Source organism: Leucopleurus acutus, assembly GCF_964270905.1.
Source record: "Leucopleurus acutus genome assembly, chromosome: 2".
Classification (NCBI taxonomy): domain Eukaryota; kingdom Metazoa; phylum Chordata; class Mammalia; order Artiodactyla; family Delphinidae; genus Leucopleurus; species Leucopleurus acutus.
In genome coordinates, this window is record NC_139143.1 from 128,870,145 (window position 1) to 128,893,565 (window position 23,421).

General features: G+C 37.5%; 2 protein-coding genes across 2 annotated transcripts in view; one reads left to right on the top strand and one right to left on the bottom strand.

The window, feature by feature from the left end:
* TNNI3K (TNNI3 interacting kinase) overlaps positions 1–23,421 on the bottom strand; it is a gene marked incomplete at its 3' end in the record, with an annotated part of 285,722 nt that overhangs the window by 64,735 nt on the left and 197,566 nt on the right. Inside the window, exon 22 of the mRNA XM_082863164.1 lies at positions 18,977–19,086. Within this exon, the coding sequence (XP_082719290.1) occupies positions 18,977–19,086 (110 nt within the window). The remainder of the gene's footprint in view (positions 1–18,976; positions 19,087–23,421) is intronic.
* LRRC53 (leucine rich repeat containing 53) lies at positions 324–13,584 on the top strand (the record flags this gene model as incomplete). Its single annotated transcript, XM_082832897.1, is given in 6 exon segments — positions 324–411; positions 2,725–3,011; positions 3,015–3,078; positions 3,081–3,512; positions 8,121–8,618; positions 11,291–13,584. Coding segments are annotated over 6 exon segments (3,663 nt in total).

Consider the following 23,421-nt stretch of genomic DNA (forward strand, 5'->3'; position numbering starts at 1 on the left):
GTTTTAGGTGTACAACATAGTGATTTAATATTTTTATAGATTTTACTCCATTTAAAGTTATTACAAATCATGGCCATATTTCTCTGTGCTGCACACTATATCCTTGCTCCTTATAACGGCTCAGTTTAAATTCTATTCAAATTAAGGATTTCAGCCATTTATCTAGCATCATGTGAGAAGTCAAAGTGCCCATTAAAAAGCAGAAATCACCAAAATGCCTCATGAGCTGAATATACTGAAATCCCTGGATAATAAATGCCAACACTATGATGTGCATTGCTTTCTACTTTCCTTTCAGGTGGATGGCTCATCTCTTTGCTATTATGCTGCAGTTGGTGGCAGCCTGCCCTGCATCATGTATGGTGTGCACCAAGGATGTAACCCTCTGTCACCAGATAACCTATACAGTAGGTAATAAAACCAGTAACTCTAAAAAGCAGTGTTCAGTGTACCTGACAAATTCATTGCTATGCCTTTCTTTGTACTGACTGATCTCTCAGCTCAGTCTGAAAGAGGTAAACTTTTAAAGAGCAAGCTTTCTTTAGTGACTAAAGATTGATAATATTATTTTATTTTCCTGTTCGTCCCTGGTGGTCTTAACCAAAACTACTTTAAGACCTTCAGAGGTAACTGAGGTATTTTGCTCTTATAAAAGAATACCACCATTTTATTGTTACATACTTTTTTTAATAAAAGAAAAAAATTGATCACTTTAATTATATTTTGTCCACACTCTGTGCAGATTTGAAACCTACCACAGGCTGGAAGAAATATCAACGAATCAGGAACGTGAAGTGCAATTGTTCAGCATTAGTAAGATTAAGTGATGTACCAGCAAAACAGATTATTATCAAAGTGCATCTAATTTTGAAAGTGTAGTCTTTTTTTATTGGTAGTAAATGAGCTGTAGAAATGCTAACAAGATACACTGCCTGTATTCATTACATATTGCTTGCTAAAGTCAACAATTTAATAAGACACCTTATTAACAAATTTGAGGAGAATGTGATTTACATCCTGATATCCAAGAAGAGATAAACAAGCTATAAACCATGCCAATGGAAAAATTTCAGAAACAAATCTAAGATCGAGTGGAAGAAAATGAGTTCTTTCATTTCTAAAATCCTATGACCCCATGAGAATTAAGAGGTAGATGGCATTGTCATTCCTGACAGGAAAGAGACAGTTTCAAGGCTAGTTCGTCGTCTCCGATCTGTATAGAAAACACTTAACAAACACTAAACTCCCATCCTCTCAAATAGATCTGACTTCACTACATTTTTAAATTTTGATCAGAGATACCTGTTTGTAAGAAACAAATATTGCTCATCTACATTGCTACACCTCTATATATTCCTTCTCATTTACAAAGTGTCACATTTGTGAAGTTAGATTTCATAAACACAGAGACTTAAATGGATGATTTGCAAGTGGAGCCTGTCTGGTCCTAGACAAGAAGTAATTGACAGAAACAATAGCCTGCTCCCTGAGTCAGAAATCTCTAGAGGACTGAGGATCCTTAAAAACAAAACTCCCTCAGCCCACATGAAAAACAATGATGAAAGGAACAAAATGCCAAACTGGTTAGAATTAATAGAATTCAAATAATCAGTAATAAATACTAAAAATAAATACTAAAAAAATAACACCCCCAAACAAAAGCCCCATGATTCGTGCTATGGAGATGGGAGCAATTCTTCCAAAAGAAGGCACTGTGGAAATCCTTTGTCTTTTACATTTTTTAAAATCTCTTTGTTTCAGTGATGTAGTCTGAATTTCATAAGGGAATTGTGATTTGCTTCCCCCATGGGTGATTGTTCTAATATCACCTGTAGACCTCCCAGGGACAATGGACTCTTCCATCTTTATGACACTGTCATTTGCAGTAAAAACAATTTTAGCATGATAAAGATGTGTTACAATAACTCCTGATTATAATACATCTTTATCGAGTTAAAATGCTTTGATTTCTAATGACAGAGCAGTGATAGCTCTAGGGTGATTATGGTGAAGGGATTTAACAGTTGGAAGCCCTGAGTACCACCTGTCATTACATGATGGACTTCATTGGAGGGAACAGATATTAGACAGGAGGCCAAGATGGCCCAGACTATAATGAGAACCCCACTGACAGATCCTCAGGTTGTCTGGAGAGAACATAGATCCTTACCAAGTTGCCAACTTTTAGCCTGGAGCTAAAAAGCAGAAACCAACGGTCCTTCTCACTTCTGCCACCCCAATCCACACCTTTATGTTTGAGAGAAAAGATGATTGGCTTCACAGCATAAATATACATTGCTTGTGGAAAACTGGTTAGGAAGCTCAGATACAGGCTCGGCTGCTGAGTGACTCTGTCTTGGGCCAGCAGGGCTGGAGCAGGTCAGTACACAGCCTCACAGAGAGAAAGCCTGAAAAGCCACTTTCAAAAAAACATCAATGATGATAATCCAAAACAATGAATTAAACTTAACATCTAAAGGAACAGATGGGTTTGTGTTTCTCAAATAAACATGTCATGGTAACAAAGAATATAAAAATCCATCATTCTGAAAAGAGCCACCTTCCCCTTAAACTGAGAAATCAGAGAATCATTTTCATTTTGTTTGTTGTTCTTACCCAGGTGATAGGATTGTACTCAGAGGGTATTGATTATCTCTGCTCTCCACTGTGTTCCCCTCCCACGTGTGTGTACTCGCTTCTAGTCTGTGCTTTTCTTCTCCACAGCAGCCCCTGTGACCACGAGGGTTTTAATCATCACTGATGGATATCTCTCCTCTATAGACAGCACAAATCTGTCCTTCTTGTTTAATCTTGCTCTGCTCTCCTCGAGCAGAAATGGCATCGAGGATGTTCGGGAAGACGCCCTGCACACCCTTTCAAAGTTGCGGACGTCGTTGCTGGAGCACAACCAAATATCTAGCTCTTCGCTTACCGATCACAGCTTCAGCAAGCTTCGCAGTCTGCAGGTGCTGGCGCTTAGCAATAACGCTCTCCGCGCCCCGCAAGGGTCTTGATTCCGAAACACCAGGGGCCTGACCCGGCTACAGCTGGATGGCAATCAGGTCACTAAACTGACAGACCTTTCGGAGGCACAGATCTCCACAGTCTCAGGCATCTGGATTTATCTAACAGTTGTATTTCCTACATTGGGAAAGATGCCTTCCGGCCGCTGCCTCGACTACAGGAAGTAGTCCTGCCCGGTGTTTTTACTCCACTGAAGCAGTTAATCCTTCTGAGCTTAGATAAGAACCAGTGGAGCTGCACTTGTGATCTCTACCCCCTTGCCTGGTTCTTAAGAAACTACGTAAAGTCTTCTGCTCACACGCACAGGAATGCCAAGGACCTAAATTGTCAGCCATCCACCATGGCTGTGGCCACTGCAAAGAGTGTGCTAAGGCTGTCTGAGACTAACTGCAATTCCAAGGCTGCCAACCTCACTCTGGCTCTAAAAGACAGAAGTCCCCTCTTCCCAGGGCAGGATGTGGCCCTGCTGACTGTCCTTGGCTTTGCAGGTATGACAGGGAGAATTGTGCCCAGCTTTTCTCCATATTCTTGAAGTACACTAAATGATGCCTTTCTCAGGCAACTGGGGAATGTTTCCAGGGCTTGTGGAAGGGAGAGGTTGTCAGTAGTGTGGGAGGATGTTAGTTGATTTGGCATAGGTTGAAAAAACTACCTGTTGCAAAGAAGTTGTCTAACATAGAGGAAAGGGTCTTGAACCAGAATTCAAGAGCTCTAGTCCTAGTATAACTAGCACTGTGATCTTGAGTACATTAACCTGCTATTCAGACTTCAGTTTTCTTGTCTGTAATGAGGGAATAGTCTATATTTCAGTACTGGTACATTCACTAAGATGCTGGGAGATAGGGGTTAAAAAAGTGATGAGACATAGTCTATTTCCTCAAGGCACTCCCATCGGTGTGCTTCTCTGTGGTGGAGTGAGAATCAGTGGGCTTTACCAAGTGCAGGGGGAGATGCTATTATGACAACCAGGTGCATCCTGCTCTATAGTGCTTGTATAAGTACTATAGAGCTTATACAAGCTCTATAAGGTTATACAAGAGCATATATACAGCTTATACAAGCATGAGCTCCGCAGTTAGATTATCCAGGTTTGAAACCTGGCTCTGCTCTTACTTGCTGTGTGACTTGGGCAAGTGATTAATCTGCTATGAGCCTTGGTTTTCTTCTATTTGGGGGTTTTGAATTCTTTTAAGATTTCTGTTTGTCTAACTTGTTTATAAACTTGGAGCATTACCCCACCCCCCAACTGACTAAGAAGAGAATACTATCCAATCCTTTAAATTTTCTATGGTAGTTTAAAATTTTTTTAAACTATGCATCAGCTATCATTACAACTCACTGGATGAATGATCTAATGTGATGCTTTGTGGCATTAGTCAAAGATCAAATATGCATGAGATTTGTCAAGATATCTAGATGTTTGTATGCTTTCAGTGCATGGTGAAATCCTTTGTACCTGTGGGTAGCCACGGTGATGAGAAGTGTGTGTGTTTGTGGGGGGTTCCCCAACACTGGAGGACCAGAGGCTTGCAAATGGCACTCAGGACTGAACTGATATACTTTGAATATGTGCCATAAATAATTATTCCATAGCAGGTTTCCAGTGAATCACTTGAACATCAGATTTTTAGCTCCTTTTAATCAGGATAGATGGAGACCAGTGTCAGGTCTAGACAGTGAAACTACCACCAGCAGTAATCAAATTCACTTGGAAGTGAATTGGAATTCTCTCAGGAAGATAAATTGTTTTAGAAAATGTGTAACCATGTCAGTAATTTTACGTGCTAAGAAATAATTTCCCACAAAAGACAAAAGCACTAGAGCAACAGAGTTTCTCCTTAAATGTGTTTCTTAGAATACTTAGTATGTTATAGGTATCTTTTATGTCTAGTTTTAGAGAAGATTTTGCCAAGTTAGCAACTGTGCATTAGTGTAGAAATAGATAAAAATTCTGGAAGGTTCCAAAGGCTTTGTCAAAATGATAGGAAGCTTAACATGTTGATAAATTATGAATATTATTACATGCATGTTAAGTTATTGTGTGTGAAATTACCATAAAAGTGTAATTTTTTGTGTGTTGTTGTGTTTTTTTGTGTTGTTTTTGTGTTGTTTTGATGTTGTTTTTAAGTGAGATTCCTCTTTAAAACAGCTCTGACTTTTGATACCGATTTACTCCTTTGAAGGTGCTACTCCTCCTGAAGTGAAAGTGTGGTCAATAATCTATCCCTCTAGATTGTGGGAAAAAGACTTAGAACTAAAATTTGGCCTCTGATTCTATTGTCTTCTTTGGCTATAGATAAATCATCACAATTCCAAGTAATATGTAAAATCATATTCGGTGAATTTAAAACTGATAAGTGGCTAATTGGCACCTAACCTCTTGACACTTCCTATTCTGTGAACTGGAGGATAAAAAGAGAAAGCTTTCATGAAGCTCTAACATTTCCAATTCTTCAATGAGATTTTTATCATTAATTTTGCATTTTTGTTGTCTTTCTAACTCAGAAATATTCTTAGAATACTTCTCAAAAATTGCAACAATGCCCATGGCAATGAAAATTCAGCCATCTTCTTGATAGTAGGTTCAGCCTACCTACGAGCTTAATCTGCTGTTTTTGCTCTCCGCAGGAATAGAAAGTGACCATACCTGAGTGGTAATGTGACACAGACATAGCTCTAGCATCAATAGCGGGAGAGTGAGTGGTTCCTCGTGGTTTGGACACGATTTACTGAGAAACTCTACCCCATAATCAGATTACGCCTACTCTCATTTCAGTGGCTGATTCATGCATTTAAGAAATTTAGGTCTTTCTTTCCTTTATTATTTGGTTTAGTAACTGCATCAGCCATACATAGTATTCTCTTAATGATTTGTTTTGGATTTTTTTTCCTAACAGCTGAGGCTTTTAGGATCTAATAGGACAATACCAAGCCTAAAAAGCAGCAGCAGCAATTACAACCACAATAACATATAACAATGACGATTCACTGAATCTTACTATATCAAAATACTGAATTAAACATGTCACATATATTATCTCACTTGATCTCTGAGTAGTATTAGTTATTCCTGTTTGATAGAGGAGGAAAAATAAGGCTCAGAGAGGTTAGAAAATGTTCCCAAGAAAAGTATCAGAACAGAGCTTTGAATCCTGAGTTTTCTTACTCCACGTAAGAGATACAGAGATGTTTCTAAAATTTTATTATTTTCATGTTTTTAACATTTAAAAACCAAAACCTTTGGAAAAACCCAGACTCTAGGATTTGGCAATTAAAATGTTCTGATCTAACTTTTGCCACTACTTTTAAAAAACATGGTGTTTTTAACAGAGATTTCATAATTTCAATATGTTGTAGCACTTTCCAAGAGTGTATTGTCAAAGAAATAAAAATGGGGCTTAAAATGTTACGATCCAGTAAGCTACAAAAAGGTTGGCAGATTTTGCCAGAAACTGCTATTCTATTTGGTTAATCTTCATCTTTAACAGAAAAAAATGAAACAACTATGCCTGACCCCTTCTCTTTTCTTTCAAGTTTAAAAAATATCATCACATTTTCATTAAAGTTGTCTGCAGTGGAGAGAACCAGGCATAGTGCAATCAAGGAGTCTAGAACGCTGGTATCATCTTATTCACTGTCCTCATCTCCAGAGTCAGGGAACTGAGGTTTCCAGGGCAACTGACTTGCCCAGGGTCACACAGCAAGTTATAGGTAAAGCTGAACTCTGAACGCAGAACTCCAAACTCAGTCTATACTGACACCATGTCCTCCTGATCATCATTTTGGAGATTTTTAAGATGAGACCACTCAGTGCGTTTCATTATTAGGATTCATAAACAGAATTCCTTCTGTTTATTTAAGAATATTCAATAAACAATTCTGGTATGCCTCCTCTGTGCCAGTGTTGAGAGCACTGGAGATACAATATCAAATAAGACTGAAAAGATCCATTTCCTCATAGTGCTTAATTTTAGCAGGGGAGGACAGACAGTGAACAAGCAAATGAATAAGTGAACACAATAATTTTATACTGTTATAAGTGCCAAGAAAAAAGGAAATCACTGTGTCAGAGAGAGAGTTGGGTGTAACTCAAAGACTTTGGTATGAACATCTATGTCGTTGAGGATGCCGTTTGTCAAGATGAGAAACAGTGAGGTAGAAACAGGTTAGACTCTGCACTTGAGTTTGAGAAACACTGCCATTTACAATGTTATTTAGAGGATAAGCTAGCCTATAGAGAACATGAAATGACTGTACCAGGAATTCTGAGATTAGAGATCAATAATTTTATTGTGGTAGTTCAAAGAAGGGAGTGATCTTTGCAAGATGGGAAAAAATAGCAAAAGACTTAGATTTTAAGGGATAAATGAAATTCAAATAAGCAGAGATAGGAGAAAGTATTAGAAGCATCATAGAGAATACACAAAGGCTTAGAAGTACATTTTAAGACTAATGAATTGAAGAGTTTGAAACATAGTGTTTGAATGTGGGAAATGATAAAAAATGAGGCTAGGAAAGAAGGTTATGGCAAGAATATACTGAGTCTTGAATGCCAAGGAGTTTGACCTTTATGCTAATAGAAGCCAATGATATATTCTGAGATAGGGGATGAATCTTTAGAGGTGATTAAAATATGGCAAAAGCTTGTAGAATCTTCTTTTCTTTGGGTGGAGGAGGTTATTATACATGAGAATTTCAGGGTATAATGCTAAATGTGGTTATTTTTATTGACTATGGGATTAAGAAATAGGAAGTTTCATTTCCCATAGGCAGAAAGGAATTTTAATGCAGGAATTATTTTATCTTGAATGAATTTCAGTCCATGAAAAAAAACCCTTTTTCTGTCAAACACATTCCAGATGGTATTGTTTCTTATAATTTTTAATCAATACAAAGAATGATCCAAAGTGGAAAACAGAACAATGTCGATTAAATATCCTCTGTCTGGACTAATATTTTTCCAAATGGTGATAGATTTCCCACCCATTTCGACACCCTTTAAGCCATTAACCTTGATATTTGTGGGTTTCACATTTGATGATTTATATGTTTCTTCCTATGATGTTATCTTTTAATAGTCTCTCTATTTGTCACAGGAGCTGTTGGTCTCACTTGCCTGGGTTTAGTTGTATTTAACTGGAAACTCCAACAAGGCAAAGCAAATGAACACACAGAAAACCTTCCTTGCAGAACCTTCGATGAATCCCTGCGTGATCATGAGGCAAGAAATTACCACGCTGAGGGATGCTGTAACTGCCACTTAACCCAGGAAAACGAGATAAAGGTCATGTCCATTGTGGGGTCCAGAAAGGAAATGCCACTCTTACAGGAAAACAGCCATCAAGCAGTACTGGCCTCTGAGTCCACAGCCCTTAACCTGAAAGGGAAGGGCCATGGGGCAGACAGTACTTTCTTCTGCTTTGGTGGCAGACTGCTGCAGTCAGGATGTTCAGAGCCTCCTGGGAATATGGCAGCTTTTAATGAAGCCAGCTTACCTACAAGATATTATCCAAAGAGAGTTGAAAAGCTGAGGAATCGTGAGCCTGGGGAAGTCCAACCTCAAACTCTGCCACAGCATGTAACAAGAACAATAGGTGAGTTGTCTTGTTTTAGAAAATCCCACTCTGTTTAAATGCCTCTGAAAGGGTAGCCTCCTTTGATTTCCTCAAAAGAGAAATGCCATAAAAATCATCGTGGCACCAGCCTATTCCTCTCCTAAAGATAATGGACATGTATCTGTGTGTATGGAGTGAGGTGTAGATGAACACTTCCCAACCTCAGGAGCTGAGAGTACACCTTGTGCCCATCGGCAAGTGAATTTTGTGACCCGACACCTAACAATGTGTTTTTTTGGTTTGTTTGTTTTTAAGAAGCCTTTTAAATAGCAATGGTGCTCTTAAGATTTATAGGAGGCTGAGTATTGGCTTCTATTCCAACATCCTTCGAGTCTAATGCTAGTTCTACAGTAAGCAACCTTCCCAGAGCATGACATGTTAGAAGAATCGGCCTTCTAATGCTAGTGATTCATTTCAGGAATGATGTCAAGACACATACTTTGCTTGCTGAGCTGTCAGGGATGATAACTTCCCAGTTCAGGGAAAGTCAGGACTTAATTCATTGTCCCATGTTGGGAGCCGAGTGAATCTGGCTGTGACATCTACCCACGGTACATGGGCGATGTCAATATTTAGGTGGAGGCAATGAATTAAATGTCTTCCTTTTTCTCCCTGAATAGTAAGGCAATGCTTTCAGGCTCAACAGTGAAACCTTTGACAGCTGCTCTGTCAAGAGGTTCCTGTCATTTATTTGAATTGGTTTACAACAGGCAGAGCTTCCTCTCAGAATATGAATGACAGAGGTGCTGCACCAAGAAATTCTTACCATGGGGATCTGGCCCTAAGGATGGATTTGGGGACAATTGGAAAAGAACGAAACTGTATGTTATTCCATATGTGGTATAAAGCAGGATGTGAGTTTATGCCATTGCATCCCCCAGACTTCAGATCTTACCAGTTTCGGGGGCCTGATGATTTGACTGAAAAGAGGAATGGCTAAGGAAGAAAACATCTGCCATAGAAACCCAATCAGATAGGTTTTATTTTATAAAGCAATAAGCACTTAGCCTTATGATTCAATAGAATCATGATTCAATGATTCAATCTTATGATTCAATAGAATCATACCTTAGGTAGATGTTTCATTTTAGCTTTGTCCAGAGCCTTCACTTCTCTGTGGGAAACTCCTATACTAAAGGGAAAGTGGCCTCTTAACCATTTAAAACCCAGTTTCTTGTTTCACACAAATGCTGGTTTGTCAAATCAATACAATTACTTTTAAGAAAGACTTGAAATTTTGCTACATGCCAGGCATTGTACTGAAGCTGGAAAGGACAGTTATTGGAGAGAAAACGTTCAAGACCACACCTGCTCCAGAATAGAAGTCTGTAAGAGGCAATATCACTCTAATTAGGGCTTCTAACTCGGAAATATAGAATTACAGTATGTCAGGGGTAGAGGAGATTTTAGAGGTGATCTAGTCCAATAGCTTTTAATATTTATCTTTGAGCCACAGAACTCTCTTAGAATATGTTAAAGGCTAGCAGTTCTTTCCCCGGAAGAATTTTATACCCACATAAAGTTCCCACTAGTCTAATCTCCTGATATCCAGCGAGTAAATGGCTTCTTCAAGGTTACTCAGAGAGTTGAAGTTAGATCTTAGATTAGAACTGGATGCAAGTTGGGGCTTATTTCACCTCTTTCTTTCTATCACTGAAAGGAATACTTCTTTCTTCCTTTGGATAAACCAATTTCACAAAACAAGAAAAAGTACACTGGTAAGATGTAATTTTAAACTTAATATGCATTGTGGAAGAGGATACGGTTTAGTATCAGACAGACCTGGGTCAAATTCTGCCATATCATTTAGTTGACATGTGACTGGGAGAAAACATGCAACCTCTCTAAACTTGTTTCTTCCTCTGTAAATGTGCTAGGAAAATAGGACTTGTCCAAGGGATCAGGTCTCTTAAATGAAAAAATGAATGCACAATATTTAACACAATGCCTACCTCTTATGCTCAATTAATGGTGAAATATTACTAATATTTTTGTCATTAATATTATTTAACATGTATCATTAATAAATATTGTATTAACATGTACCATTTAAGAGTCTCAGACAGATTCTTTCAACACAGACCAGGCCATAGTCCAAACCACATATTCATTTAACAAATATTTAATGAATATTAAGTGATGCCAAGTAAACCAGATACGGACTCTGCCTTATTGGAACCAGTAACATCACAAGTATTTCTCTGTTATTGTTGAGGTTATTATCTGCTTGAAACCTATATATTACTCAATATTTTATTATGTTCTTCCTAATATTTAGTCCCAAGTGGTAAATGAATTGAGAAAAAAATTACTATAGCCACTTGGAGAGAATTTAGATATTATTCATATTTAAAGCTAACCTAATGGACAACTAATCTAAAGATTTACAACTATGAATATTTTAATTTCTAATTCCACAACTTTTACATCAGCATCACAACTGATTAAAATGTGGCCATAAAGAGTGCCATTGCAAACACACCAAACTGCCCAATGTCCCTTGAGGATTTGGTTAAAAATTAGGAAATTTTCAAGAATTGCCATAACCAGAGGAATCCTTTTTGCACCTCTCATAAGGCTTCTAAGCGTCTGTTTGGTTGGGGTAATAAAACTCTGCTCAGTGCTAAATTCCTGCATTTATTGTTCAGCAGATATCAGCAGTGACACATTTAGTAGAAGATATGCAACATCCGCTTCAGCCTTGGCAAGAGAAAGTCTTGAAAAGCATTTAACAAATGAATCATGGCAGCCTCCAATAGAAAAAAGACACAATGGCTTACAACCACACAGGCTGAGACATTTTATTACAGGCTCATCATCCAAGCCTTGTGAGCCTGAGGAACACTCTGTACAAAAAACCTTACAAAAACATAGATCAAAATATGATGATCCTTGTGGGCTGTTAACACGAAGCAGGCCCGGGTATTTGCAGCCAAACAGTTGTCTTATCTGTAAATATGTGTCCTGTGATCAATTTCAAGATTATGTGAAAGAAAGGAAGCCAAATCGTCGAGAACTTTCGAAGCCCAAGAAAGAGCAAATCCAAATTAACAGAGCAATAGAAAAATTCCTGATGAGTGAGGACAACATGGAGTTATTGGGGTTATCAACAAAAATCAAGAAAACATATTCCCCTAAGAGGGTTAGCTTCCATCATCCTGATTTAGTAGAAAAAAATAGTTTGGTGATGTCATCCAAAACATCAAGCCATTGGAAAGAGCAGAAAAATCAAAGTAACCACCTGACCAACTTGGATCTCAAAAAACGTAGCAATCCTCAGGAGAGAAACAAAGGAGGAAAATGGCTTACTGATCCACAAATTCTGCAAAAGAGGAGAACCAATCAATCTGACTTCAAAGGGAAAATTAAAGGACAAAATTTAAGGATAAAATTAAATTTAAACCCTTTTAGAAAAGTTAGAGTCCATCCAGAAAAATCCTTGCCAGAATTCCCAAAGAAACGCAGACAAGTATTGTCACCTTCTAATAAATTCTCCAAAGTTTCTGAGAAAGAAGCCAAAATAAACCTTGTGTCCTCTGCAGATTTTCACCAACAGTCAGAGAGTAACAACTATGTTAGATTCACTGCAAAACGGCTGCCTCTCAAACATACCCCAAAGCAGACCCCATATTACAGAAAAAACATTAAAAAGGCTCCTCTCTTCAGTGCTGACAACTTGTCAGTGGCCAACCAGAGCTCTATGGAAGGCAACTGTCACCCTACGGGTCATATTCCTGATGGAAACCCATCAACATTGCGTCAGCCAACACCCACTGTGACTGAACACAGGCAGTCACACTCCCCCATCTCGACTGAGCAAGTGGGAGGTGCAGCTCGCCTTGCACTGGGCATTCCTTGTTATTTACCAGCGACTTTGGAAAACATAGGAAGGGGTATTTTACCATCCCACCATTTTAGGGGGGCTACTGACCAAGGGGTGACAGAGCCCACTGAAAACATGGAGCAGGACAAATCAAAGACCAGTGAGCTAAATCAGTTTTCTTTGTCCCTGGGGAATCAAATCCACAGGACTGAAACCTACAAGGAACACACTTTAGATCAAAATCAAACCTTACAACATGCAGAGCAACTCTCAAGTCACGAACAACTTGGAAACGAAGAAAAAACGTTAATGACAGAACCCAAAATATCACATCCAATTGTGGAAATTTGTGTTATGGGTGAGGGAAATGATGTAGAAAAGAAACTTCCTAAAACAGAAACTTATGATTCCTCTCCTATTTCCCAGACACAATCCAAGGGCAACTTTACATTTATGAAGACAAATTCTATTCCATACCAAAATAAAAGAGAGCTTCCCAAGGATATCAGTACCTCTCTTAGTACTCAAGCCATCTGGCCTCTAACCAATAGTAGTGAAAAAGGAATTGACAGCACAAATGCATTGCCCAGAGATGATGGCACTGAAGCACTGCAGATAAAAATAGTAGGGAAAGAAGAGAAAAAAATGTTCGATGAAAGCAAGGCAAATTCTAGTATGTTAATTAGCACCACACAGATGACCTTAAATGGCACCACAAAAGAAAAGCAACAAACTTGGGAAAATGGAAAAAGTGAAAAACATATATTATATGATTCAAACTCTGTTGAGGCGACTATTACAGCTAAGGATTTGAGAATGACAAGTTCCCATGAAACCAAAAATAGACTACCTTGTAGTGAAATAGATCTTAAAATTAACAGTAATATGCATGATTTGAGAGAAGTTCAAGATTTTCAAACAGATAAAGATAACAGTGCACATAAAGAAGGTGCAATGACAGGGGAGACATTACCAGAGTTAAAAGACATTAGTTTTGAGGCAGAAAATAGGGTGTCTCTAATTCTTAGAAGAATAAATGAAGCTGAAAGCTCTGCTCCTAAACCTACATTGTGTCCACCATCTGCTGAATACGTTAATTCATCACCTTTAGAGGCAGAATAAAGTGAAAAAAATAACTCAAATAATAATCCTTTTCTACTTTAGCTTTCTTCAAAAGGACACACAGACACTCCCTAGCCTTTGCATGCATTTCAAATGCAGTATTTTGGAGGAAAAATCTTCACTAACTCTTTGTTATCAATAAGATAAAAGTACACAGTTGAATATAATGCAAAAATCAAAGAGCCACGAGATATGTTTGACACAATTAATTGAGTTTGCTTCTCTAAGGAATGGGAAAATGGGAAAGAAGAGTTGTGCCTCATCCTGGAAAAGAAAACAAACATTAAAAAAAAAGCCTTAAGCAAATGAAAGATTAAATAAGAAAAAGTACTTGAGCAGATTTACACTTGATGATTATTTTATGGAAATTACTATACACATCTCAATTAGTGGTATTACAATATTTCTTTCGACATAGATGATTATACATTCATACTTGTGCCTGATCTGTTTTCCTAATTATGGTATGAAAATAAAAATTGAGCTTTGTTTGTTAACTGTAGTCTAGCTGATATGCATATTGGCATATTTCAACCATTTGCGACTGTTCTATTGACAATTATGCTAGATCCTAAGTAGAAGTCTTTAAAAACTGTTATTTCTCTAAGAGAAAAATTTAAGGATTTCCAGATGTAGTAGGTCATTTCTGTAAAATCTGTAAAATCCTATAAATCCACTAGGTGGAGATCTCGACTTCAATCATTTTAGAACAAATGGGACTTCAAAATCAACACAATCGCTCCAGAACAAAAGGAATATTAACAAGCTTTATTGCCAATTATTATTAACTTAAGATTTTGAAAACTAAATAACCCATTAGCATGTAAGCTTTCAAGGCTTGAGCTCTTGAGTTTGGCATGCCACTACTGTTTGGTGTGAGTATTCTTCCTTATGCACAGGAGAGAAATGTCTTTATAAATATTAGATTTAAAAGCCATAGTAGAATAAGCATTTCTTATTCAAAGCCACACTTATTTGAAAGATAGAGGTATACTCAATATTATTAGTGATATCCTAGTAAAATGTTGAAAGCCTAACATCATGGTATAGAATACTATAATATTTCATATTTTCTAGTGGGAAAAAAGGTCACAAATGCAACTAACTTTCTCTTCCCCTGTCTCTATATCGAAGTCTCTATATCTTTATAGCTACATGCGGCAATATTATAAAGCTTAAAAGCTATTAGAACAATGTAAATATTGCTTACATGCCCCATTTCCTGTTTTCTTTCCTATTCAGAATTGGTAGCAAATGACAACTTTCTTATTTTGAAAACTTCCTAAACTTATTATCTCTCTTCTTTCCCTGGATTCAAAATGTTCTTGCTTTTAACTCTGACTCTTCTCCCCTCCCTCCTCGAGCTCAACTCCTATGCCATCTGTCTGCCTCCCCGGATCCCACTTCCTTTTGTCAAGCACCTTGAAGGTAAGAAGAGCATCTATGCCAACTTTTTCTTGCACATTAAGTTTAGTGTATTCTAATTGCCAGCTCCCTCAGTTTTGTAGAGCAGGTTACTCTTTTTCTCTGTAACTATCTTTCTTTTCCCTTTTCCTATTTTCTTTTAAGCACCTTCATTTTACTGCAGAGCTGTTAGCTTTGTTTGTCACTGCCAACAATGTCCCTCATATCTAAGGGCTTAAAAGTACTCTGTTCACTAGCTTTCATTCAGAAGGCAGTGATGACAGTTCTCCTGGACTCTTTCCTCTCATCCACTTCCTAAATCCGGTCTTTTCCCTCCTTCTGTTATGTTTCCTTTGAAGTAGTTCTCACACTTACCCCTGCGCCCGAATCCCCATGGTAACCATTGTAGTCTTTGTGTTGTAACCAACTGGATTACTACTGCAATAGCAGCCCAGCTAGACTCTGACTTCACTGTCTTTTGCTTCTGTGTCACCCCACTAGTTCTCTGTCTTTATTGGGCACAAATCACCTGGGGTGCACGTTAAAATGCAAAGTCCCAGGCTCCATCCCAGAGATTTTGATTCAGTAGATTTAGAATAGGATCCCAGAGTCTTCATTTTAACAAACATTCCAGGGTAATGTGGAGCATATAATACACAGCCTACACTAAGAAACAATGCTTAGCTATTCCAGTGCACACTATGAGATAATTCAGTGCCTGCCTCACCACAGGAACTACATACAATTCTTTAAGTGAATAAATCCTTCATACCAAACTCTGATGAACTTTCCAGAAAATTACTTTTATCATATCTTTCACTACTTTAGAGACAAAATATAATTGTCTAATTTCATGTCCAAATTCCCTAGTCTGGTTTCCAAAGCTTTCCAAAATCTGATTCCATCTAATTATCAGAACTTTTTCCCACTTCTCACTGTTTTCCAGCAAGCACCCTCTATCTCTAATAGGCTAGTGTTTTCATTGTCCTCTTCTATTTTTATAGGTCTTGACTAAGAAGACATGCACAGGAGACAATAATGTGTTTCAAATTTAAGGAATGAAGCAAAGACAGACATAAAACAAAGAATGAGAAGTGAAGTTGATAACCTAGCAAACAATGACCAGGCAGCATGATGTTAGTGTTTAGATCTAAATATGAATTTGTTTCAAATGTGGGTCTGGTATAGCCCCTCAGTAGCTACAATGTTCCAATAACTAAGTCTCTCCCTTGTGTCTTTTCTCACAATGAATTGGCCCATGTTCTGTTTCCTTAAACTCTTTCTCTCTCACCAACCCCATTCATTCATCAAATTCCTATTTGCTTATAATCTCAGCTCAAGTATCACCTCTTCCAGGAAGGCTTCCCTGACCTAGCTCTTTGTCCCCCACTTGCTAGTATTCCTTTAGCATTCATTCTCATCTAATCTTGGTTTCCTTCACCTTGGCTTGTAACTATAAAACCAGTAATGTGTTTATTCTATTAATCTCCATATAACCGCTAGAACTTAAGCGCCATTAAGAGCACATCTCCATTGAATCTCCTCACCCATCCCTGGGGCTGTATATAGTAGAGACTCAGTAAATAATTATTTAAGGAAAGAGTGAAAACTAGCCCATTGTTCCCTTTCTCCTCAGTACTTAGCTTACTGACTAGGTGAAGACCTTACTGGGCAATGCAATGATGACTTAGGCATGTCACATACAGAAGCAGCTCAAATTTATAATGCTGAGATGGATACCACAGCCAAACCGGGAGCCACCTGACTGACAAGTACAAATATTGCCAGCCAGTCAGAGACTTAGCTTTCCTATTATACTTTCTCTCCATCCTCCTCTGGGAGAACCTCATCCCCAGAGCCCTGTACTTCCCTGCTTAACAACAAGACTTTTCTACTAAGCACTCAATTTTTGCCCTCTTAGTATTTTTATTTTTAATCCTTAATAGCATTTTCCTTTGATGCTATTCTGGTTTCTCTTTCTCATTTTCCAAACTGTTACTTCTGGTACCCATCCTACCTAAAAAATGCTTTTAGAAGTGCCAATGACTTGCTTTTACTCCAAATTAAAACTTCCATGTCCCTTATCTATAATCATGAAGAGTCAGTTAATAAAAACAAAAGGGATTCACTTTGATTGTTATGGTATATTTTAGAATATTTCATACCCCAAGGAGAGAAGGAAATTCTGGATTAGGTGCCTGACACAGTCATTCCCAGAAAATATGCCTGAGATTCATACTGAAAGACAAAGAAAGCTTTCCCCAAACTATTTTAAGTCATGTAATTTTTCAAGACAATTTTCTAAACATTGAATTTCAGATGAGGGGATTGGAAGCATTGATAAGCAATAGTGATATTCATTCATTTACTCAACATATATTTTTGAGCATCTACTAGATACAGTTCTAGGTAAGGAGGTTACAGCAGCAAAGAAAACAAAATGAACAAACAAAAAAGTCCCTGCTTTTATGGAGCTAACATTCTGGTAGTGAAAGAAGATTCTACACAAATAAATATATAATCTGGTGAATTAAATGGTCAGAGGAAGAGGTTATTTCTTCCAAGATACTCAGTCCATGTTCCATAATTATCTTCCTTTTTCTTCATAAGAGTTTTTGTGTATACTTATAGGATTGGGTAATGACGTGGTCTGGTTTTGCCTTTAGAAACAGAATGGGAAATTTGCTTTCTCTCCAAACATCTAGACTAGGGTTTATTCTATTTCTCCTTTGGTGAGATACCAACAGTCTACTTTATCTGCTCCCTTGTTGAAGAGAGGTAAAGTGTCTGGGAAGGATCAGAATCAAGGTCATATAAGAAAAGGATAACAATAACTAGGATGGTTTGGACCGGATAATTAAGGGCTATTGGGCCTTTGTGTATGAGGATCTCCAGTGCGAAGAGTGTGAACTAGTTCCCTCCACGTAGAGCAGAAGAATCAATGCGGGCTGACGTCAAAACACAAGGATTTCAATAGACATCAGACATACTGGCAGGGGGATTCGTAGACACTATATAAAACGGTGATATCAAGAGAGAAGTTGTGAAATCTCCTCCTTTGTCAATCTGTGAGAATAAAGTAGACACCAATCTGTCTGGTACGTTTCGGGAGAATCCTTTCCTACAGACAGATGATCTGGGATTTCATTCTGGGATTATATGACTGTTCCCCTCTACTCTCTCAGATCTATGATCGTATTAATTTTTTTTCACTGTTTACGTATCCTACTTTACTTATTCCTTCCCTAATTTTTTTTTTTTTTTTTTTCGATACGCGGGCCTCTCACTGTTGTGGCCTCTCCCGTTGCGGAGCACAGGCTCCGGACGCGCAGGCTCAGTGTCCATGGCTCACGGGCCCAGCCGCTCTGTGGCATGTGGGATCTTCCCGGACCGGGGCACGAACCTGCGTCCCCTGCATCGGCAGGCGGACTCTCAACCACTGCGCCACAAGGGAAGTCCCCTTCCCTAATATTGATTCCTCCATTTAAACTCTAAATCTATGCTCTTAGCTACTTTGTCATACAGCCACTCAGAGAGTTAGAGAAGGACTAGGACCAGGGCTAGCCTCCTGCTTGAGCCAGGGCTCAAAGAAGACCACTGGTGATGGGGTCTTCACCTGCAGGCCTGCCTCATGGTGAAGAGCCCACACAAATCCATCTTGTGCCAAACTTCTTTCTTGAAAAAAGTGACTAAGTGTGGTTCAGGCGTAGTTAATAAAATTGCAGCTGAGACGAGACTGAGTCATCTGTCATACCAGGGTCTCTTACTAATCAGTTGTGAGAAACATTTCAGAATCAGAGAGCAACAGCAAAGAAATATGAGATACTCAGACTTCTTGAGGCAATTAGAGACTAAAGAGCAGAAAGCAAATCAGTCTTCCTGCCTTGACAGTCTTAAAATACACACTGAAAGTAGACTTTGGAGCTACACTATTTGTGACAGATGTTGACCATAACACATTTTCTAAGATGAAGTAAAAATTACTCACTTCGGGACATGCATTCCACCCTCGCATCAGCAGAGATGATATGGGCTTGGGAATGGAATAGCCGATGGGAGGTCTGATATGGTGGTAAGCCATGTCTGCTGCGGCAGCCGCTACAAACCAAATGGTCACGTCAGTCTTGAAAATCACATATTTATTTCAAGAAACATACGAACAGACAACAAAAAAATAATTAAAAATCAATCTGTGCAACATCAGCAGAGATTCAAAGAGGCCTCTATGCTGTTTTTTTTTATATGCTTAAGCAAAATAGTGGATAATATGCTACTGTAAGTTTATCTTTATAATTGTTCGTTTCTTCGGTTGTTCATTCAACAAATGGTGAGCAGAGGGGATTTATATAGGAACAAAGGAACAGACAAAGGAACAAATAGCAAGGAGCACAGGGTATGTACATGATGTTTCCGGAAGTAAAGACTGAAAGGCAGATTGGAGCAGCCTATACAATGCATAAATCCCAGGCTAAAGAGCTTATACTACACATAGCAAGACAAGATGCCCGGAACTTTGTACCCCTGAGAGCACCTGTATCACTTGGGCAAAATAGATTATTTTTTACATTTAACTCTGGTTACTGGTTACAAGATTGTTGGGATTTTAAATTTTAATATTTATAAAGTAGTTACTATTTGCTGAACTCTTGTTAGATACTCCAAATCCATCATTTTAGCTAATAGTTCCCATTGATTGAACTCTCTAGTGTGGCCTACCTGCTTGGATGTCTGAATGTTGCTCATCTGAAACTCCACATCACTGTGTTGTGATTCTCAGGACATCTTTGTGGATTCCTGAGTGCTGATTATTTTTCTGTTCTGCAACCAGTGATTTCTATAATCCCTAGGAAACCAAGCTTCTTGCTACTTTTATTGAACACATTTTGTACCAAGTATCATGATAGATACACACATAAGTTCTTTCGATCCTTTTAAACCATGCGTGCAAGGTAAGTGCTATTGTTATGTGTGGGTTGTGTGTGTGTGTGGTGTATGTAAATAGTTTTTAATTTATAAAAATTTTAATATAACCAGTAGTTGGCACAACTTCTTTTTTCAGATTTCATGCTATCTTCAGCCATTTCACATTGAAAGCACTTTGTAAACAACACATGAAGCTCTTTTATTCCTCTGAAAAATTGCTCTGCACCCGTGGGATGCTAAAGTTCCAGGATACTGCTGCCTGTGTTCTCGATTGTGATGTCACAATCATCTGTCTATATCTTAATGACTTTTGAGATGTGACCCACAACTACTATCTCTCTTCCACCAAAGTTTACTCCAGCTAAATTCTGTTTATAGATCTGCATCCAGCAGATGTAGTGAAATTATATACAATGCAACTTAACATTTTGCTTTATGGATCATTCAGAATTACTATATAATTTTGCCAAATGTAAAGTTAATACTTGTTTTTCATAGAAATTCAGAAAATTAGGAGAATTAGAAAGAATAAAATCCTATTATTCAGAGGAAGCAATTGTTAAAATATTTTGAGCATTTCTTATATATTCTTCATATCACGGAGCGCATGTCCAATATACAATTATGTAATACTTTTTCCCCTAAATTAAATGTAAGCATTTTCTCATGTTATTAAAATTCTATGTTAACATATTTTTATTGACTCTGCATTTAGTTTGATTTACTTAATTATTTCTCAATTTCAGGTTGTTCAAATTTGAGTGTAAACACTTCAAAGAATATGTTTTTTAATATGACTTTCCCAATTTCACAGATCATTTATGGTACTTTGAGGAGTGAGTTAATATGTCAAAGGGCACAACCACTTTAAAGACTTTTGATACATACTGATGAACACTTTTCCTAAACAGTTGTAATAATTTATACTCTCAATAACAAGTGTATGAGAAGGTTGTCATTATACCTGAATCAGAATTAGGTTTTCTCATTTTATAAAAGATTTTGCTAATATGAGAGGTAAATATATCAGCTCATTTGCTGCTGTTTATATTTTGTTCTTTGATAAGTAGTGAGGCTTAATATTTTCCCAGATATTTATTAGTTATTTGTATTTAAAATATTAAGTTCATGCCCTTTGCCCACTTGGAATTTCAATATTTCCTTGCAACAGTCATCTAATTGTACAATGGTTCCAGGCTGAGGGCAGAGTCAGGAATTTCATTCCTGCTTTTGTCTTCAATGCCCTTTGTAACATATTTGCATTATCACATTTTCCAACCATTTCTGGCCACTATCAAGTACAGTTGCTGACACTAAGAAAACAAAGAAACAAAAGACTGCTCAAAACATATTTAGCAAACTTAACATGACTCAAAAAATATGTTTTTTGTGTCACAAAAACCTAGGCTTTTTAGGTTCCTTCCAGTAGCTACTCTTGACTATTTTTAATTCTTTTTGGAATGAGGTACATAAATAAGCAAACAAATAAACTGATGCTTAATGATCATTGATCTTCTAACTCTACTTTTTCACCTTATGATCAGCTGGATATTGTTGAGCTGGTACAGCTATAAGCACATAAACCGGTGTAGTGAACACATTTAAACTAATTATACATATCCCAATGGGTGGGGAGGGACTATTCATAAAGTGAGTTAAACTCAGATGCAGGTGCCAAACGTCTCCTCTGAAACTCTTAGACTGTGATATCAAGTATATAAAGTTACTTGTTTGCTTCTTGACACTGTGTCTGAAAAATCAGTTTAAGATGAACAATATTTAATTCTTCATTATTCAAAGTAGATTCTGCAAGGTCTCGGCATCTCCTTCTCCCTTTTGCTTTACGCACCCTTGGCAGTGATACTACTCATTAGCACCTCTGCCAGAAAGTGGGCAATGCAATGTGAAGGGTCATGGAATTGAAATTTGTCACCGTTGAGATTGCTGTGTCAGTCTTGCCTGAGTGGCCATGCTACAATAGCTGCTGGGAACTTTTCTGGTATTCCAGATTCAGGAAAGAGACTGTCACCCATTAATCAATTTTTACCTTGATTGCTACATAAAATATGTGAAATGATTTATGTAAACGTTGGTTTCCACTTTCACGACTGAAACTTTGCTATTAAGAGAAAATAAGGATACATTTGAAAATATCAATAACTTAATATTGAGTGCCTATTATTTCTTCAGTATTACCCTGAGATAGTTATCAATAGTTTGGCAAATTTATAATCTAGATTCTAGAGTAGGACTGTCTAAAAGAACTTTCTGCAATGATGAAAGTGTCCTTCTCTCTTGTTCAATACTGTCGCATATGGCTATTAAGCACATAAAATGTGGCTAGTGTGATTGAGAAACTGAATTTTTAATTTTACTTAATTTCTATTAATATAAATTTAAATTTAAATAATCATGTGTGTCTAGTGGCTTCCATATTGGACAGCACAATTCTAGAGCATAGCTCCCATTATCCTGAATGAGACAAATTAAACACAAATTTGTGAGTCAACCTCAAGGGTCTGCATAACCATGGTGTTGATTTGTGGATTCAAGTTCTTCGTTATCAAGAAAAGAAATGAAAGGAGATTGTGATTGTTGTCTCTCAAAAGAGGCCAGTAACAGAACAAGCATTCAATACAACATGTGTTAACCTTCATTCATGTATTCAAAATGTATTGAACATTCTATGTGAGTGACAACAGGCAGAAAAAAACGAAGTGTTATGCTTTTCCAAAGAAATTGGTAAATGGATGAATAATAATAAAGAAATGAATTACTGTATATTTCACTGATTAAATGGTTCAATCATAAGTTGTGAAATATGATTCTTTTTCCCCTGTAATTCCTTTTTCCCTACCCTCTTTCTCTGCATTACATCTACTGTCATTTAGGTTTTAGCTTAGATGAATTCTCTCTGGATGACCTTCCTATGGGCTCCCATAGCACTCTGTACTACAATAGTATGTATTATATTAAAATTAATTGCCTATTTACTTGCTTGTCTCTGCAAATAGATCACAAGCTCCTTGAGGTCAGGCACTGTGTCTTTTCAGCGTTGTGTCTCCTGTGCTTAGCACAGTGACTGGCAATTAGTAGGTATTCAATAGATATGCAGTGAATGAATCAATAAATGAGATAGTTCAAAATACGATTTCATTGGAAATAATATAGATCATGGTATACAGGACGCAGTACACATTTACCGTACAAATGAATGAAGATGATGGATTAATGCCAATTAATATATTGCCCATTATTATGATTTTAGGACAGAACATAATGCATAGCTATGAAGAAACACTGTAGAATGAATATAATGTTTAGTTTAATGTGAAATTAAAACATACTTAGATAAATTATTGAGATCTGGTGGCATATTTAGTCCATAATATTATCTTTTGTTCAAAACATTTTGGGAGGGGGCTTCAATAAACTGAAGCAGTATAAATACTAAGAAATATCCTTAACTAGCATATCTGGAGGCCTAATTTTCAGTCTGTCTTTGCTTTT